This window comes from Leucoraja erinacea, chromosome 6 (assembly GCF_028641065.1).
Source record: "Leucoraja erinacea ecotype New England chromosome 6, Leri_hhj_1, whole genome shotgun sequence".
In the NCBI taxonomy this organism is placed as follows: domain Eukaryota; kingdom Metazoa; phylum Chordata; class Chondrichthyes; order Rajiformes; family Rajidae; genus Leucoraja; species Leucoraja erinaceus.
In genome coordinates this window covers 71,934,576-71,949,300 of record NC_073382.1, presented here as the reverse complement: position 1 = coordinate 71,949,300, position 14,725 = coordinate 71,934,576, and the positions used below count along the sequence as shown (strand labels likewise).

Sequence of the window (14,725 nt, the reverse complement as noted above, 5' to 3'; positions counted from 1 at the left end):
ACCACCCCCCCCCCCCCCCCCCCCCCCCGAGTTTCCCATCCCCGTCTGGGGGGTGGCCGGAGACGTCCGGTCCGATGGGATACCGGCCCGGAGAAGCGGCCCCCACCCACCGGGCCAACTGACAACCCCGGACCGACGAGACAGCGGCCCGGAAGAGCAGAGGCCCACAGCCAGCGCGCAAAGAAGCACCAACCCCAGCTCTTCTTCTTGTGTATGATGTGCGCAGCCTAAAGTTGTAGGACAACTTGTTCTATTTGATCTTATTTGATTGTGCAAGCCGGGTTGATTGCAATCGTCGAAACAGGGCGGACCACGTGAAGGTTGCAATCTTCCACCCCAACCCAGCCTGTTCCGCCAGGCCAACCAACAGCCCAGAGCCAGCGCAGAGAAGAAGCGCCAACTCCAGCCCAACCTCGCTCCAACTTCCGAGGAACCCGCTCCCCGATGGGATGGGGACCGCCAGCCGCACCCGCTACCCCACCCAGTGGCCGCCAGCCAACCCCCTGGGGCCGCCACCGCTCCAGGACGGCGTCCCAGCTGCTGGCCAAGCCAGCTGGACAGGCAAAGCCGAGCTGGAGCCAGCGCCTCGCCCTCGCGCCGGCTGCAAGTCCGTGGCCACCACCGATCCAGGCCTGCGCCAGCGCTATCTCCTCGCACTGGCTGTAAGCCCAGAGCCACCCAGGACAGGGGATGGGACACCCGGGAGGGGAGGGGACGATGACCCAGCAGCAATTCAACAGTGCCCACAGCGCCGGAGACCCGACCCTGACCAAGGACGAAACGCAGGCCTGCACACAACGCAGTACCACAGCTGCCGAGAATGTTTATAGCGAGTGACCTATGACCTGGGCATGCGCAGTCGGAATACCGAACTCGCTTATTGTAAAGGGCGCTTCCTCAGTGCCGGAGAGCAGTTGCAATCAAAGATCCTGTAGCGGAGCTATAAGATCTTTGGTTGCAACTCGACAGTCCCGAGGGGAGGCGGGTGGAATCTTGCTTGAAGCTTCTTGTGCAGGAGGTGCAGCTGCACCCACCCCTTTTGCCTGGTTGGACGAGACGCCCGGTTGCAGCCGCGGTCTCTTCCTGCAGTGGAACATGGCGGCGGGGGGCTGGAACGCGACGGAGGTTTGGAACGCGGTCGACATTCCATTCCCGGGCTCTACTTCCCTCACCGTCGCGTGCACCGACCTAGGTATGAGCGGACCCCGGTGGCGTGTAGCCCACACGCTGCAGATAGCACCGACACACTCACAGCCGGCACCATGCAGCCCACACGCTGCAAATGTCACCTCCCCACTCACTGCCCGACCTGGGTATGAGCCAAAGATGATCTTTGGTATGAGCGGACCCCTACGCCGTGCAATTTACCAAGATGTTTGGTCCACACGCTGCAGACTGCACCGCCCCCCACTCACTGCCCGGCGCCGTGCAGCTCACACGCTGCAAATCAAAGATGATAGAGCTTTGCTGCAAATAGCACCATCCAACCTTGCTTATGCTCAGTAATCGGAACCACGTAAAAACACACGTGCTTAATGTAAAAAAAACACGAGAAGCTTAAAAAAAAATCAGAAAGTGCAGAGCAGAAACAGTTCTGCACTAAATACAAGCAGAACAAGCCCCCCCTCCCCCCCTAAATTACCCCAAATATAGTTGAGCGCATTTCTTTCCATTGATAACATCCTAATATATACATGTGCAGTTTATTCCAAACCAAATCTTGTGTCAAGTCTTGACAGAATTATTTTCTGTACAAAAGCCTCCATTGTATCTGCTTCCACCACCACCCCTGTTTGTCTGACATTGTTCAGTACTCGGTCATAGATGCAGTGTGGAAACAGACAGACCCTTCAGCCCAACTTGCCCACATCGGCCAACAATGTCCCAGCTACACTAATCCCACTTGCCTGTGCTTGGTGCATTTCGCTCCAAGCCTGTCCAATCCGTGTACCTGTCTGACTGTTTCTTTAACAATGGGATAGTCCCAGCCTTAACTACCTCCTCTGGCAGCTTGTTCCATACACCCACCACCCTTTGTGTGGAAAAAGTTACCCCTCGGATTCCTTTTAAATCTTTTCCCCTTCACCTTGAACCTATGTCGTCTGGTCCTCGATTCTCCTACTCAGGGCAAGAGACTCCGTGCATCTACCCGTTCTATTCCTCCCATGATTTTGTACAACTCAATAAGATCACCCCTCATCCTCCAAGGAATAGAGACCCAGCCTACTCAACCTATAGCTCACACCCTCTAATCCTGGCAACATCCTCGTAAATCTTTTTTGAACCCTTTCAAGCTTGACAATATCTTTCCTATAACGTGCCTAGAACTAAACACAATATTCTAAATGCGGCCTCACCAACGCCTTATACAACTGCAACATGACCTCCCAACTTCTATACTCAATACTCTGACTGATGAAGGCCAAAGTGCCAAAAGCCTTTTTACCACCGTATATATCTGTGACTCGACCTTCAAGGAACCATGCACCTGCACTCTGATCCCTCTGCTCCACAACACTACCCATACGCGTACCATTTACTGTGTAGGTCCTGCCAAAAGATCCTATAGCAAGCAAGATAGCCCAATCAACGAGAAAGACGTAGTATGGTCATGGGCAGATTCATGGGTAATCTTTGGCACCATTTCTGTAACCAGCTTCTGTCTCCGCCATCTTTGTCTGCCATAGCTGAGCAAAGATGCTAGTAAGGAGACGGAAGCCGGTTACGGAAACATCCTCATAAAAATCAAAGATCTTTGGTAAAAATCTTCTCCTCATTTTCTCTCTGCCTCTCTGCCCCTTTAAAGGGACTCACTGACGAGGGTGTGGGGGGGGGGGGGGGGGGGGCGGAATTGGGAGGGCATGAGTGCCGAAGCTGAGAACAGACGGCCCTTTGGTTTCTTCCCCCATCATGCTCACTGCCCGGCTTCCAAACTTTGGTGGGGGTCGGGCTTGTACCCTAGTTCTTACCTAGATATTGAGCATCGATTTCGCTCATCAGAGAAACGTTCCTCTGGAGATCAAAAGGCAGAGACTCGATTGAATCCAGATAGTCCTCCACATAGTTCACAGCGTGCAGCTGCTCCCCGTTCGCAGGTCTTAGCATCTTGCAAGCTACATTTGTTATTTGTTGGGGCAGAAGGGGTGGGAAGCTGGCGGACTTTCCGTGGGCTACACTCGCTCAGTCGGTCAGTGCAAGCCTCAGCCTCTCACTCTCGCTCACTCTGCCTTTATCTTTTTGTGGAAAAAATAAACAACCAATATTGAAAAGGCGCAGCGGAGACAGAAAGAGGGAAGCGTAGATTGGAAAGGTCTCCCCTTTTACACAGCCGTGTGGGCACAGCCCCTTTTCCCTCAGTGCCCCCTCTCCACCCTTGCACAGTCCGATCCCAATCCCGAGGCTTTGAATCCAAAAAAGAAAATTAACAGAATTATAATTTATTAACATATTAATCATTAACAGAAAATAACAGAATTATGAATCTAACACTATAACACACACACAAACTGTTCCCCCACAACGCTGATTACACTGCGAGAGGGATATACAGTCGGGTTGGGTTGGGTTTACTGAAATGGCCGATGAAAAGGCTGATGTTCCGCTCCGTTGCCAGCCCATTGGTTTTAGCAGGAGTGCACTATCTTGCTTGCTATAGGATCTTTGTCCTGCCCAAAGATCTTATAGCGGAGCAAGATGGGCTACTCCTGCGAAATGCAATGGGCTGACGTGTAGTATGCTATGGAGGGGATCCTGGGCATTTTTCCACGCCCATTTTAGTAACCTGAGCCTACCTGATCCGACCCGACTCGCAGTGTAATCAATGTTGCGGGGCAACAGTTTGTGTGGGTTAGATTCATAAATCTGTCAGTTCATACTTCTTGTCAAGAATAAAATTTGACTCTGGTAATTGTCTTTTTTAATGTTTTTTAAATCATTTCTTTTTAAATGGCTCACAAACAGTGTTTGAGTTGATTTTGTAGTAACCGGAACCGACCCGACTCGCAGGGTAATTGACATTGCGGGGGAACTTTTTGTGTGTGATATAGGGTTAGATTCATAATTCTGTTAATTCTTGTTAAAGAATAAAATGTTTATAAACACACATACATGAAAATTATATAAATGTATATAATCATATAACACACACAATTATATTCTGATCCAATAATGAACTTTATTTCAGACTAGACACGGGACATTAAATAAGAAACATTGTAAATAAGAAACATTGTAAACCTCCCCGCAACTTCACACACACTAGGCCTTATCCCCTCTCCCGCTGCCCCGGGCCCCACACTCCCTCTCCCGCTGCCCCGGGCCGCGCACTCCCTCTCCCGCTGCCCCGGACCCCACACTCCCTCTCCCGCTGCCCCGGACCCCACACTCCCTCTCCCCGCTGCGGATCCAATCTTTGGCCGGAAGCAAGATGGCGGAGCAAGATGGCGGCACAAGATGGCGGAGGCAGGTTGCTAAAATGAGTCATAAAATCGCCCATGAATCCGCCCATGAGCGTACTACACGTTTGCGTGAGAGTAACCCATCTTGCTTCGCTATAAGATCTTTGGTCCTGCCCTTGTTAGACGTCCCAAAATGCAACACCTCACACTTCTCTGTATTAAATTCCAACAACCATTCCTCAGCCCACCTGGCCAATCGATCCGGATCCTGTTGCAATCTTTCACAACCATCTTCACTATTTGCAAAACCACTCACTTTTGTATCATCAGCAAACTTGCTAATTTGCCCAGTATGTTCTCATCCAAATCATTGATGTAGATGACTAACAGTAACGGGCCCAACACCGAACCCTGAGGCACACCACTAGTCACAGGCCTTCAGTCCGAGAAACAACCTTCCACCATCATCCTCTGCTTCCTTCCATGGAGCCAATTTGCTATCCATTCAGCTATCTCTCCTTCGATCCCATGTAATCTAACCTTCCAGAGCAGCCTACCATGTGGAACCTTGTTGAATGCGTGACTGAAATCCATGTACACAACATCTACAACTCTGCCCTCATCGACCTTTTTGGTCACATCTTCAAAAAAATCAATCAGATTTGTGAGACACGACCTCCCACGTACAAAACCATGCTGACTATCAGCCCTTGCCCATCCGAATGCTTGTATAACCTATCCCTCTGAATACTCTAGTAACTTTCCAACTACAGATGTTAAGCTCACCGGCCTATAGTTCCCAGCATTTTCCCTGCAGCCTTTTTTGAAAAGGCACAACATTTGCCACCTCTCCTGTATTTAAGGATGACTCGTAAATTTCAACCAGGGTTCCCGCAATTTCCTTTCTAGTTTCCTGCAATGTCTTCGGTTATATACACTTGAAGGTTGTACTGTGCCTGCTTGGATGTTGCTCTAACCTCCCATTCCTCTCAAATTTACCGTTATATTAGATTATTACTAATTTTTCAACATAGCAACTTGTCTTTGTACGAGACCTGCACACTTTAAATGAAAATACCGACCAATGAAGAAGGGTTTTGTCCCGAAACGTTGCATTTTTCCTTCGCTCCATAGATGCTGCCGCACCCGCTGAGTTTCTCCAGCACTTTTGTTTACCAAATGAAAATACAACATCCTTGTTTTAAAACAGTTGTATAGAGTGAATGGTTTCTGGTTACCATTTGTAAGGCATACTCAAAACATGGCATGAATGCTGTTGATAATGTTTGTTAGTGGAAAGAGTAAGTGATGAGCTAGTTTTACACTTTTTTGGGCTCGTGTTTTGAAGAATTTTAGTTTAGTTTAGAGATAGATAGTGATTGGAAAAAAAGCCCTTTGGCCCACCAAGTCAATGTCGACCATTGATCACACGTTCACCCGAGATCCATGTTATTTATTCACTTTCACGTACACTTCCTACACACTAGGGACAATTTATAGAAGCCAATTAACCTACAAACCCGTCCGCCTTTGGGATTTGGAGAGAATCATACCAAAGTAGTAGAGATTATTCTTACATGTGTAGGAAGGAACTGCAGATGCTGGTTTAAACCGAAGATGGACACAAAAAGCTGGAGTACCTAAGTGGGTCAGACAGCATCTCTGGAGAAAAGGAATAGGTGACATTTTGAGTCTGAAGAAGGGTCCTGACCCAAAACGTTTCCTAGTCCTTTTCTCCAGAGACTCTGACTCGCTGAGTTACTCCAGCTATTTGTGTCTATATCTATTCCTATCTTTTGGGTAGTTTATTTCATTTAACACTGTACATTAATCTGTGTTTGACTGTTTCTACATAATATTCAGTCTGAGGTTTTTAAATAAGAGTATCATCTGACTGATATTTAAGTTTATTTAAGGTGATTTGTGTCAAGTCCTAGAAACATTTCAAATTTAAATGTGTTGTGACAGAATCACACTGTGTTTTATTCCAGACAGCTGCATAATCGACCTACATAAGGCCTGTGAAAATGCCATCAGAGTATTAACTGATAAATCCCTTACAGTGGAGCTGCTTGTCCTGCATTCTATTATATATACTTTCCACAACAGGCTGTACCGGCACAAACCTTATCTTGTAATAAAGCAGGTTAGTATCCTTGCAGAGATTTGTGATAACTTTCAATCAACGACATGATTGCCGGAGTGTAGTTTTTCAATCAAATTAGCTACATTATATTGAAAACTATTTTACTGTTAACCACCATTCAAGGATGGTTTTTTTACTTAAGGGAAAAGACAGAGCAATGCACAAAATTCAGTTTTGAGGTGTGTGCAGCAGAAGCTCTCACGTCGCATTTATTTCTATTAATTCTACATGGTCCTCGTAGAGTCTGTTCTCACCTTCTCCATCATGGTCTGGTTTGGCTCAGCCACCAAGCACGACACCTGGAGGCAGCGAATCGTCCGATCAGCTGAGAAGGTTATTGGCTGCAACCTTCCCTCCATTGATGAACTGTACACTGCAAGGACCAGGAAGCGAGCGGGCAAGATCATCTCTGACCCCTCTCACCCTGGCCACAAACTCTTTGAATCACTTCCCTCTGGAAGGCGACTCCGGATTGTCAAAGCTGCCACAGCCAGACATAAAAACAGTTTTTATCCACGAGTAGTTGTTCTACTCAACAGCCAAAAATCTGTAGCCTCCCTTTGATCTGGTATTTTGTAGGTTCACATGCTTGATCAATGGTGTTTTATCATTAATGCTTTATTATTATTAATGTTTAGTGTTTTCTGAGTCATTCGTAAGTGTCACTGTATGTCATGTTGTTACTTGTGGGCGGAGCACCAAGGCAAATTCCTTGTATGTGAATACTAGGCCAATAAACTTACTCACTTACTTACAATGAATACAATGAATTTATGAAATTACTTTTAATTTTATCTACCCTCAATAGGTTGAACAATGTGCAAAACGTTTCCAAAAAATGCAACTTAAACATTCTATTCAAAGCCTGATCAACACATGCTCAAGGTAAACTTAGCAACAAATGTAAAAGTACACTTTATTCTAATGAATTGCATTGTAACTTTGATTTTTTATTTTAAGTGTCACCAGAAAGCGTAGGATGGTAACCAATTGCCCAAAACGGGTCCCCAACCAGCCAGTCTTGGAGTGGATGTCACTGAAAGTATTGGGAGGCAGTAAGCTGATACTGCGGTTGATGGATATGTGCTCCAAAGCATTTCTGTATCCTTGAGTATGGCGATACCCTCCATTCCCCACTGTCTACATGTGTTGCACTGTCTTACTCTGATGTGCTATTTGCCTTTATAATAAAACCATCTCTCAGCAGTTACAGATACAGAGACACAGGGTGGAAACAGGCCCTTTGGCCCACTGAGTGCACGCCGACCAGTGATCCCCGTACACCAGCGCTATCCTACACACTAGGGACAATTTACAATCATTACCGAAGCCAATTAACCTACAAACATGTGCATGTTTGGAACATGGGAGCACCCAGGGAAAACCCGTAGTCGGGGGAATGTCCAAACTTCGTACAGACAGCAACCGTAGTAAGGATCAAATCCGGATCTCAGGTGCTATAAGTCGCCAACTCTATCGCTGCACCACCGTTCCGTCCGTTTGTTATCGTCTGCTGGCAGAGCTGCTGCCTTAAATCGCCAGAAACTCGGATTCGATCCTGACCCCGGATGCTGTTTGTATGGAGTTTCCACATTCTCCCTGTGACATAGGTTTCCTCTGAGTGCTCCGGTTTCCTCCACACATCCCAAAGACATCAGGGTTTGAAGGTTAATTGGCCTCTGTAAATTGCCCCTGGTGTGCAAGGAGTGGATGTGAAAGTGGGATAACAGAAGTGGTGTGCATAGGTGATCAATGGTTGGCATGGAGTTGATGGGCCCAAAGGGGCTGTTTCCGTGCAGCATTGTTCAATCAAGATCAATTATTTAGAAGTGTAGCTTTGTTATGTGTTTTCGACAGTTAAACAAAGTGCATCATTGCAGAGTATTTAATCATGTGGACTTTAGATATTGTTTATTTTTTAGTACTGTTCCTATTTGAGTGAATTAAGTTCCCTATTTAATCTCTGGAAATATTTTGAATGTAGCAAATTGATAGCTATTCTAAAATGCTGCTGAACTGTATTTGATGCTGGCGTATTTTTGACTCTCAGCCAAAAGTGGATAGTGAGGCACAAAGTGAACCCCTGTTCTTCAAACTGTGTTACTGGATTGTAGAAATAAAGAACTGCAGATGCTGTTTGATGTGTGTATATATATGTGTGTGTGTGTGTGTACTTGTGAGTATGTGTATATATACACAGAACTTTTTTTCCTCTCGTTTATCATATTGTTTACAGTGTACTATGTTTGTATATTCTGTTGTGCTGCAGCAAGTAAGAATTTCACTGTTCTATCTGGGACATAGAAACATAGAAATTAGGTGCAGGAGTAGGCCATTCGGCCCTTCGAGCCTGCACCGCCATTCAATATGATCATGGCTGATCATCCAACTCAGTATCCCGTACCTGCCTTCTCTCCATACCCTCTGATTCCCTTAGCCACAAGGGCCACATCTAACTCCCTCTTAAATATAGCCAATGAACTGGCCTCGACTACCCTCTGCGGCAGAGAGTTCCAGAGATTCACCACTCTCTGTGTGAAAAAAGTTCTTTTCATCTCGGTTTTAAAGGATTTCCCCCTTATCCTTAAGCTGTGACCCCTTGTCCTGGACTTCCCCAACATCCTTTTGCTATGAAAGCTAACATACCATTCGCTTTCTTCACTGCCTGCTGCACCTGCATGCCTACTTTCAATGACTGATGTACCATGACACCCAGGTCTCGCTGCATCTCCCCTTTAACTAGTCGGCCACCATTTAGATAATAGTCTGCTTACCTGTTTTTGCCACCAATATGGATAACCTCACATTTATCCACATTATACTGCATCTGCCAAACATTTTCCCACTCACCCAGCCTATCCAAGTCACCTTGCAGTCTCCTAGCATCCTCCTCACAGCTAACACTGCCCCCCAGCTTAGTGTCATCCGCAAACTTGGAGATATTGCCTTCAATTCCCTCATCCAGATCATTAATATATATTGTAAATAGCTGGGGTCCCAGCACTGAGCCTTGCGGTACACCACTAGTCACTGCCTGCCATTGTGAAAAGGACCCGTTTACTCCTACTCTTTGCTTCCTGTTTGCCAGCCAGTTCTCTATCCACATCAATACTGAACCCCCAATGCCGTGTACTTTAAGTTTGTATACTAATCTCTTATGTGGGACCTTGTCGAAAGCCTTCTGGAAGTCCAGATACACCACATCCACTGGTTCTCCCCATCCACGCTACTAGTTACATCCTCGAAAAATTCTATAAGATTCGTCAGACATGATTTACCTTTTGTAAATCCATGCTGACTTTGTCCAATGATTTCACCACTTTCCAAATGTGCTGCTATCCCATTTTTAATAACTGACTCTAGCAGTTTCCCCACTACCGATGTTAGACTAACTGGTCTGTAATTCTCCGTTTTCTCTCTCCCTCCCTTCTTAAAAAGTGGGGTTACGTTTGCTACCCGCCAATCCTCAGGAACTACTCCAGAATCTAAAGAGTTTTGAAAGATTATTACTAATGCATCCACTATTTCTGGAGCTACTTCCTTAAGTACTCTGGGATGCAACCTATCTGGCCCTGGGGATTTATCGGCCTTTAATCCATTCAGTTTACCCAACACTACTTCCCGGCTAACCTGGATTTCACTCAATTCCTCCAACTCCTTTGACCCGTGGTCCCCTGCTATTTCCGGCAAATTATTTATGTCTTCCTTAGTGAAGACGGAACCAAAGTAGTTATTCAATTGGTCCGCCATATCCTTGTTCCCCATGATCAACTCACCTGTTTCTGACTGCAAGGGACCTATATTTGTTTTAATTAATCTCTTTCTTTGACATATGACACTTAAACACTCTTGACTCTTAACAGTTCAAACTTGTCCAATTTCCATGTGCTCTTCAGACCGGAAGAAGGGTCCCAACCCGAAACGTCACCTATGCATTTTATCCAGAGATGTTGCATGACCCGCTGAATTACTCCAGCACTTTGTGTCTATCTTGTGTTATTGGACTGTTGGCCTCCATCCATGAGAACTAAACCTCTCTCTCCTCCCACTTTTTCAATCCGGATGAAAGGATCCAGCCCGAAACGCCAACCTATTGCACTCCGCAGATGCTGCTCGACTTGCTGAGGTCATTCAGCAGATTGTTTTGTTGCTCCATATTGCGGCATCTGCACAATTTTGTGTCTCTATTTAATGTCTTATTTGGGAGTACTGGCATTGAAATAGTCGACTGTTAGCCTGGAGATATAGCGTGGAAACCAAGTCCATGCTGAACATCAATCACCCGTACACTAGTTCTATGTCATCCTACGCGTCCTACTATCCCACGCGGTCACAGGGAGAACGTACAAACTCCTCACAGACAGCACTCATAGTCAGGATCAAACTCACCTCTTTGGTATTGTGAGGCTCTACTGCTGTGCCACTGTGCCACTGTGCCACACCAAGCAACTCAACCCATTTTAGATTTTTATTTTAAAAGCACTGCAATGGGACTTGAAACTACAGCCTTCTGACTCGGGTGGGAGTGTCCCTAATAGTTGGTAGAAAGCTACCACATTGAAGTGAATTCTCTGATGTCAAGTTAAAACATTTCTGAATTGCTGATTACCTTAATTCTAACATATTGCAGTTTGGCCTCTCAGTTTCTTCGATATGGAAGGTATATAATCCTAAATGTGGTTACAATGGGAATGCTTAGCAGACTGTGGTAAGTCAAGAATTAATTTGATGGAAATGTTATTTATAGTTGCTGACTTGCAGTAAATATTTTAATGAAACATTTGCAGCAAATATTTTACAATTGTCTTTTGCTTTTTTCTAGGTTCCTGTTTAAAAGAATCTTAATATATCTCGAAGTTTTATATGACAAGCTGGTCGTGGCAATAGATAAAGTATCTAAAATTCAACCTTTGCCTTTTATGAAGGACTTTTCCTTCCCTGGTAGCATCAAGCAGTGGCTTGGTCTTTCCAGTATTAAAGGAACACTGGATAAATTGCCAGGTCGTCTTTCTCGGAAAACTAGAGTACTTTTGGAAAAGCCAAGTTTACTTGATAAGTTGTTCTCTGAAGAAGAAGAAGCGTTACTGTTGTCGGATGGTCATGGTATACAATTGGATGGAAATTACAACTTTGATCCTAAGATCAACAGTCGGCTCCTGGATATTGGCGTTCCTGTACAGGGTAAAAGACTCTGTAAAATTGGTGAGCCTTTGTTTATATCAATCACAGTTAATTGTTGGGTTATTTTAGGTAGCCAAAAGTGCTGGAGAAACTCAGTGGGTACGGCAGCATCTATGGAGCGAAGGAAATAGGCAACGTTTCGGGCCGAAACTCTTCTTCAGCAGTTTTTTATCTGTCTAGTAATACCGAAACTAAGGGTTTTGTCGGCTGTTGTGATGTTTTTCACAATTGGTTGCTTTTGGCTTTTACGATTTTTTTTGCAAGAATTAATTTTGTTGGTATTGAATTGAACGACTGATTCTGTTTACATTAAAGGAACTGACGGACAGTTTGGATTTAAAATGAAGTCTCTACAGGCTCAGAGTCGCAACTTTTTTACGGTCAGTATGCTTCCTTAGCTGCTGTAGCGGCACGGTGGTGCAGCGGTAGAGTTACTGCTTTACAGCGCTTGCAGTGCCAGAGACCCGGGTTCAATCCCGACTACAGGTGCTGTCCGAATATAGTTTGTACGTTCTCAATGTGACCGCATGGGTTTTCTCAAAGATCTTTCGTGTTCTCCCACACTCCAAAGATGTACAGGTTTGTAGGTCAATTGGCTTGGTTAAGGTGTAAATTGCCCCTAATGTGTGTAGGATAGTGCTGGTATACGGGGATTGCTGGTTGGTGCAAACTTGGCGGGACTGAAAGGCCTGTTTCCGGGTTGCATCTGTAAACTAAACTAAACTAAAGATACATCAAAAATACATGTATCACCATTGGTGTTACATGTTGTTTTTCCTTTTTATATTAAAAAGAGCATTCTGTTTTACTAGAACCAGAACTCTGAGGGAGAATATAGCTGCAAAAGAAAGAAGAAGAATGAACGTGTCCCACTGAATGAGTTTTTGGAGAAGATTACTGCAGCACAGTCATTCAGTGTACTGTCTCATGAGCTCAAGACAATATTCCGTTGGTTCAGGCAAAGGAAACTAAAGCATGAGCGCTGCTATTTTGGAAATCTTTATCAGAAATGTCACAAATTGAAGATGGTGGAATGTCTTGGTTACAGGTCTGTATAATCAATGTGAAGGATTCAGAGCGGATTACATTGAAATCTTGTTGTAGGGGCAAGGAACTACAAATGCTGTTTACAAAAAAAGTACACAAAGTGCTAGAATAACAGCGGTCAGGCATCATCTCTGGAGAACATGGATAGGTGATGTTTGTGGTTGGGAACCTTCTTCAGACTGATGGTAGTGAAAGGGGTGGGAGAGGAAGTCTGAAAGGGAGGTGGGGAGGGACAACAAAATCTGGCAAGTGATACAGGTGAAGAGAAAAGGGGGAGGGGGGTTGATTGGCAGATACAGTAGTTGGACAAAGATGAAAATATAATAAAATGTGAGGTAAGGAGTTAATGATGGAAGAGGCATGAAATGTATAGCCTGCAGAAGGCATATACTAGGTGGAAGGGGACAGGAGGAAGGTGAAAGGAAGAATAGGGTGCGCATGCAGGTGGGGCACAGGGAAGGGAGGGTGAATAAATTAAGATTAGTATAAATGGGTGTGTGATGAATGGCATGGATTCAATGTGCTGATGAGCCTGTTTCCATGTTGTATAACTGAAAAACACTTTCAAGCTGGAGAAGGTTTGCTCGTCATGATTTATGATTTGTAACCTTCCTCATGTCAGCATTTTATCTATTAATCAATATCTTGTCGTAGTGCTGGAGTGGGGGAAGAAAGAATATGGAGGCAAATTAATTGGTGAACCACTTGCATTGAAAGTTGGCCTTTTGCAGCATTTGACTGCTGTTTATAATCGATGTGCACCCATCCTTCCTCGATGCTTGCTCTCATACTCTCACCCAGCTTGCACTTCACCGCTTTGCAATGTAGCCACTTGTGACCTTTCACAACTGAGTTGCAGACCATTTTGCAGAGTGCAGGTGAAAATAATTAATTTAATTTACAAATGTATTTCAGCTCACTTGGTTCAGACTTATCCATTGGTGCAAGTGATTTGTCAAGGTTTAATACAGTTTATTTATTTTTACTATTCAGTTTTCCAAAGAAGATCAAGTTTATAAAATCTTCTGTCTGCAAATATCTCACGAAAAAGTTCCATACACTCCAACGAGACAAAATATTCAACTATCGTTTGAGCAGAACAACCCTTCTACGGAAGCATAAAATAAGGAACAAGAGGCAGTTAAAGTTGTGCAAAATACAGTCAAGGAGAAATAAGTCATTGCTGAAAAAATACCGAAGAACTAGACTTACAGCAAAGAAAAGGAACAGAAAATTGCATACAATCCCACATTTTGATATTGATGAGCAAGCTTCTGTAAAGAGACAAAGTGTTACCACGGACATGTCTGCTGAACCTGTGGGAGATATTGGTCCAGATCACAGTCTGAAGAATGTGCCACATCCACCAAGAACAGAATCTCCAGCCATGCTAAATGTAGATGATATTGATGATATTTTTGCATCAATTGGTGTATAGTTTATAAGTTACTATAAATGATTTCCAAAGCAGAATATCGGAAGCAAACCTTGAAGTGCGATCACCGTGCAATGCAGTTAAAAATGAAATGGTTATTATACTTGTGCCACTTTAATTATTCTTGTTACAACAAACCTGGCTGCTCCAAGAAATTCCTATCTGGAAATGTCTCCTCTTAATGTGTATTTGCAATGATAAAGGACTTTTATTTTAACAAAATGTAACGTTCTCAATGTTTGTTTCCTGAATGTTACTATTATAAGTTTATATTGCAGCACTTTCAAGACTAAGAATGTCAAAATTATTTGAAAACCATTTCAGTGACTACTGTAAATCACTGGCTTGGTTTAAACATTTGACCAATATGGAAGGTTGCCATCAATAGTTTATTCTGACATCTTCAGCAAAAACACAATACAAAATGAACCATAATTTACTTTACACCACAATGTTTTTTGTTTGATTTAGTTACTGTACAATATTTCACACAGTACAAAAATGAACCATAATTTACTT

The 14,725-nt window shown here is 44.3% G+C and overlaps 1 protein-coding gene across 1 annotated transcript; it reads left to right on the top strand.

The window, feature by feature from the left end:
• The first annotated feature begins 1,016 nt into the window (after positions 1–1,016).
• On the top strand, positions 1,017–14,428 carry nepro (nucleolus and neural progenitor protein). The gene is made up of 9 exons (XM_055637367.1): positions 1,017–1,192; positions 6,389–6,543; positions 7,352–7,428; positions 7,504–7,644; positions 11,174–11,251; positions 11,366–11,745; positions 12,040–12,104; positions 12,537–12,772; positions 13,765–14,428. The coding sequence occupies exons 1-9, from the start codon at positions 1,096–1,098 to the stop codon at positions 14,207–14,209; spliced, it is 1,674 nt and encodes a 557-aa protein (XP_055493342.1). The 5' UTR covers positions 1,017–1,095; the 3' UTR covers positions 14,210–14,428.
• Positions 14,429–14,725: the final 297 nt, after the last annotated feature.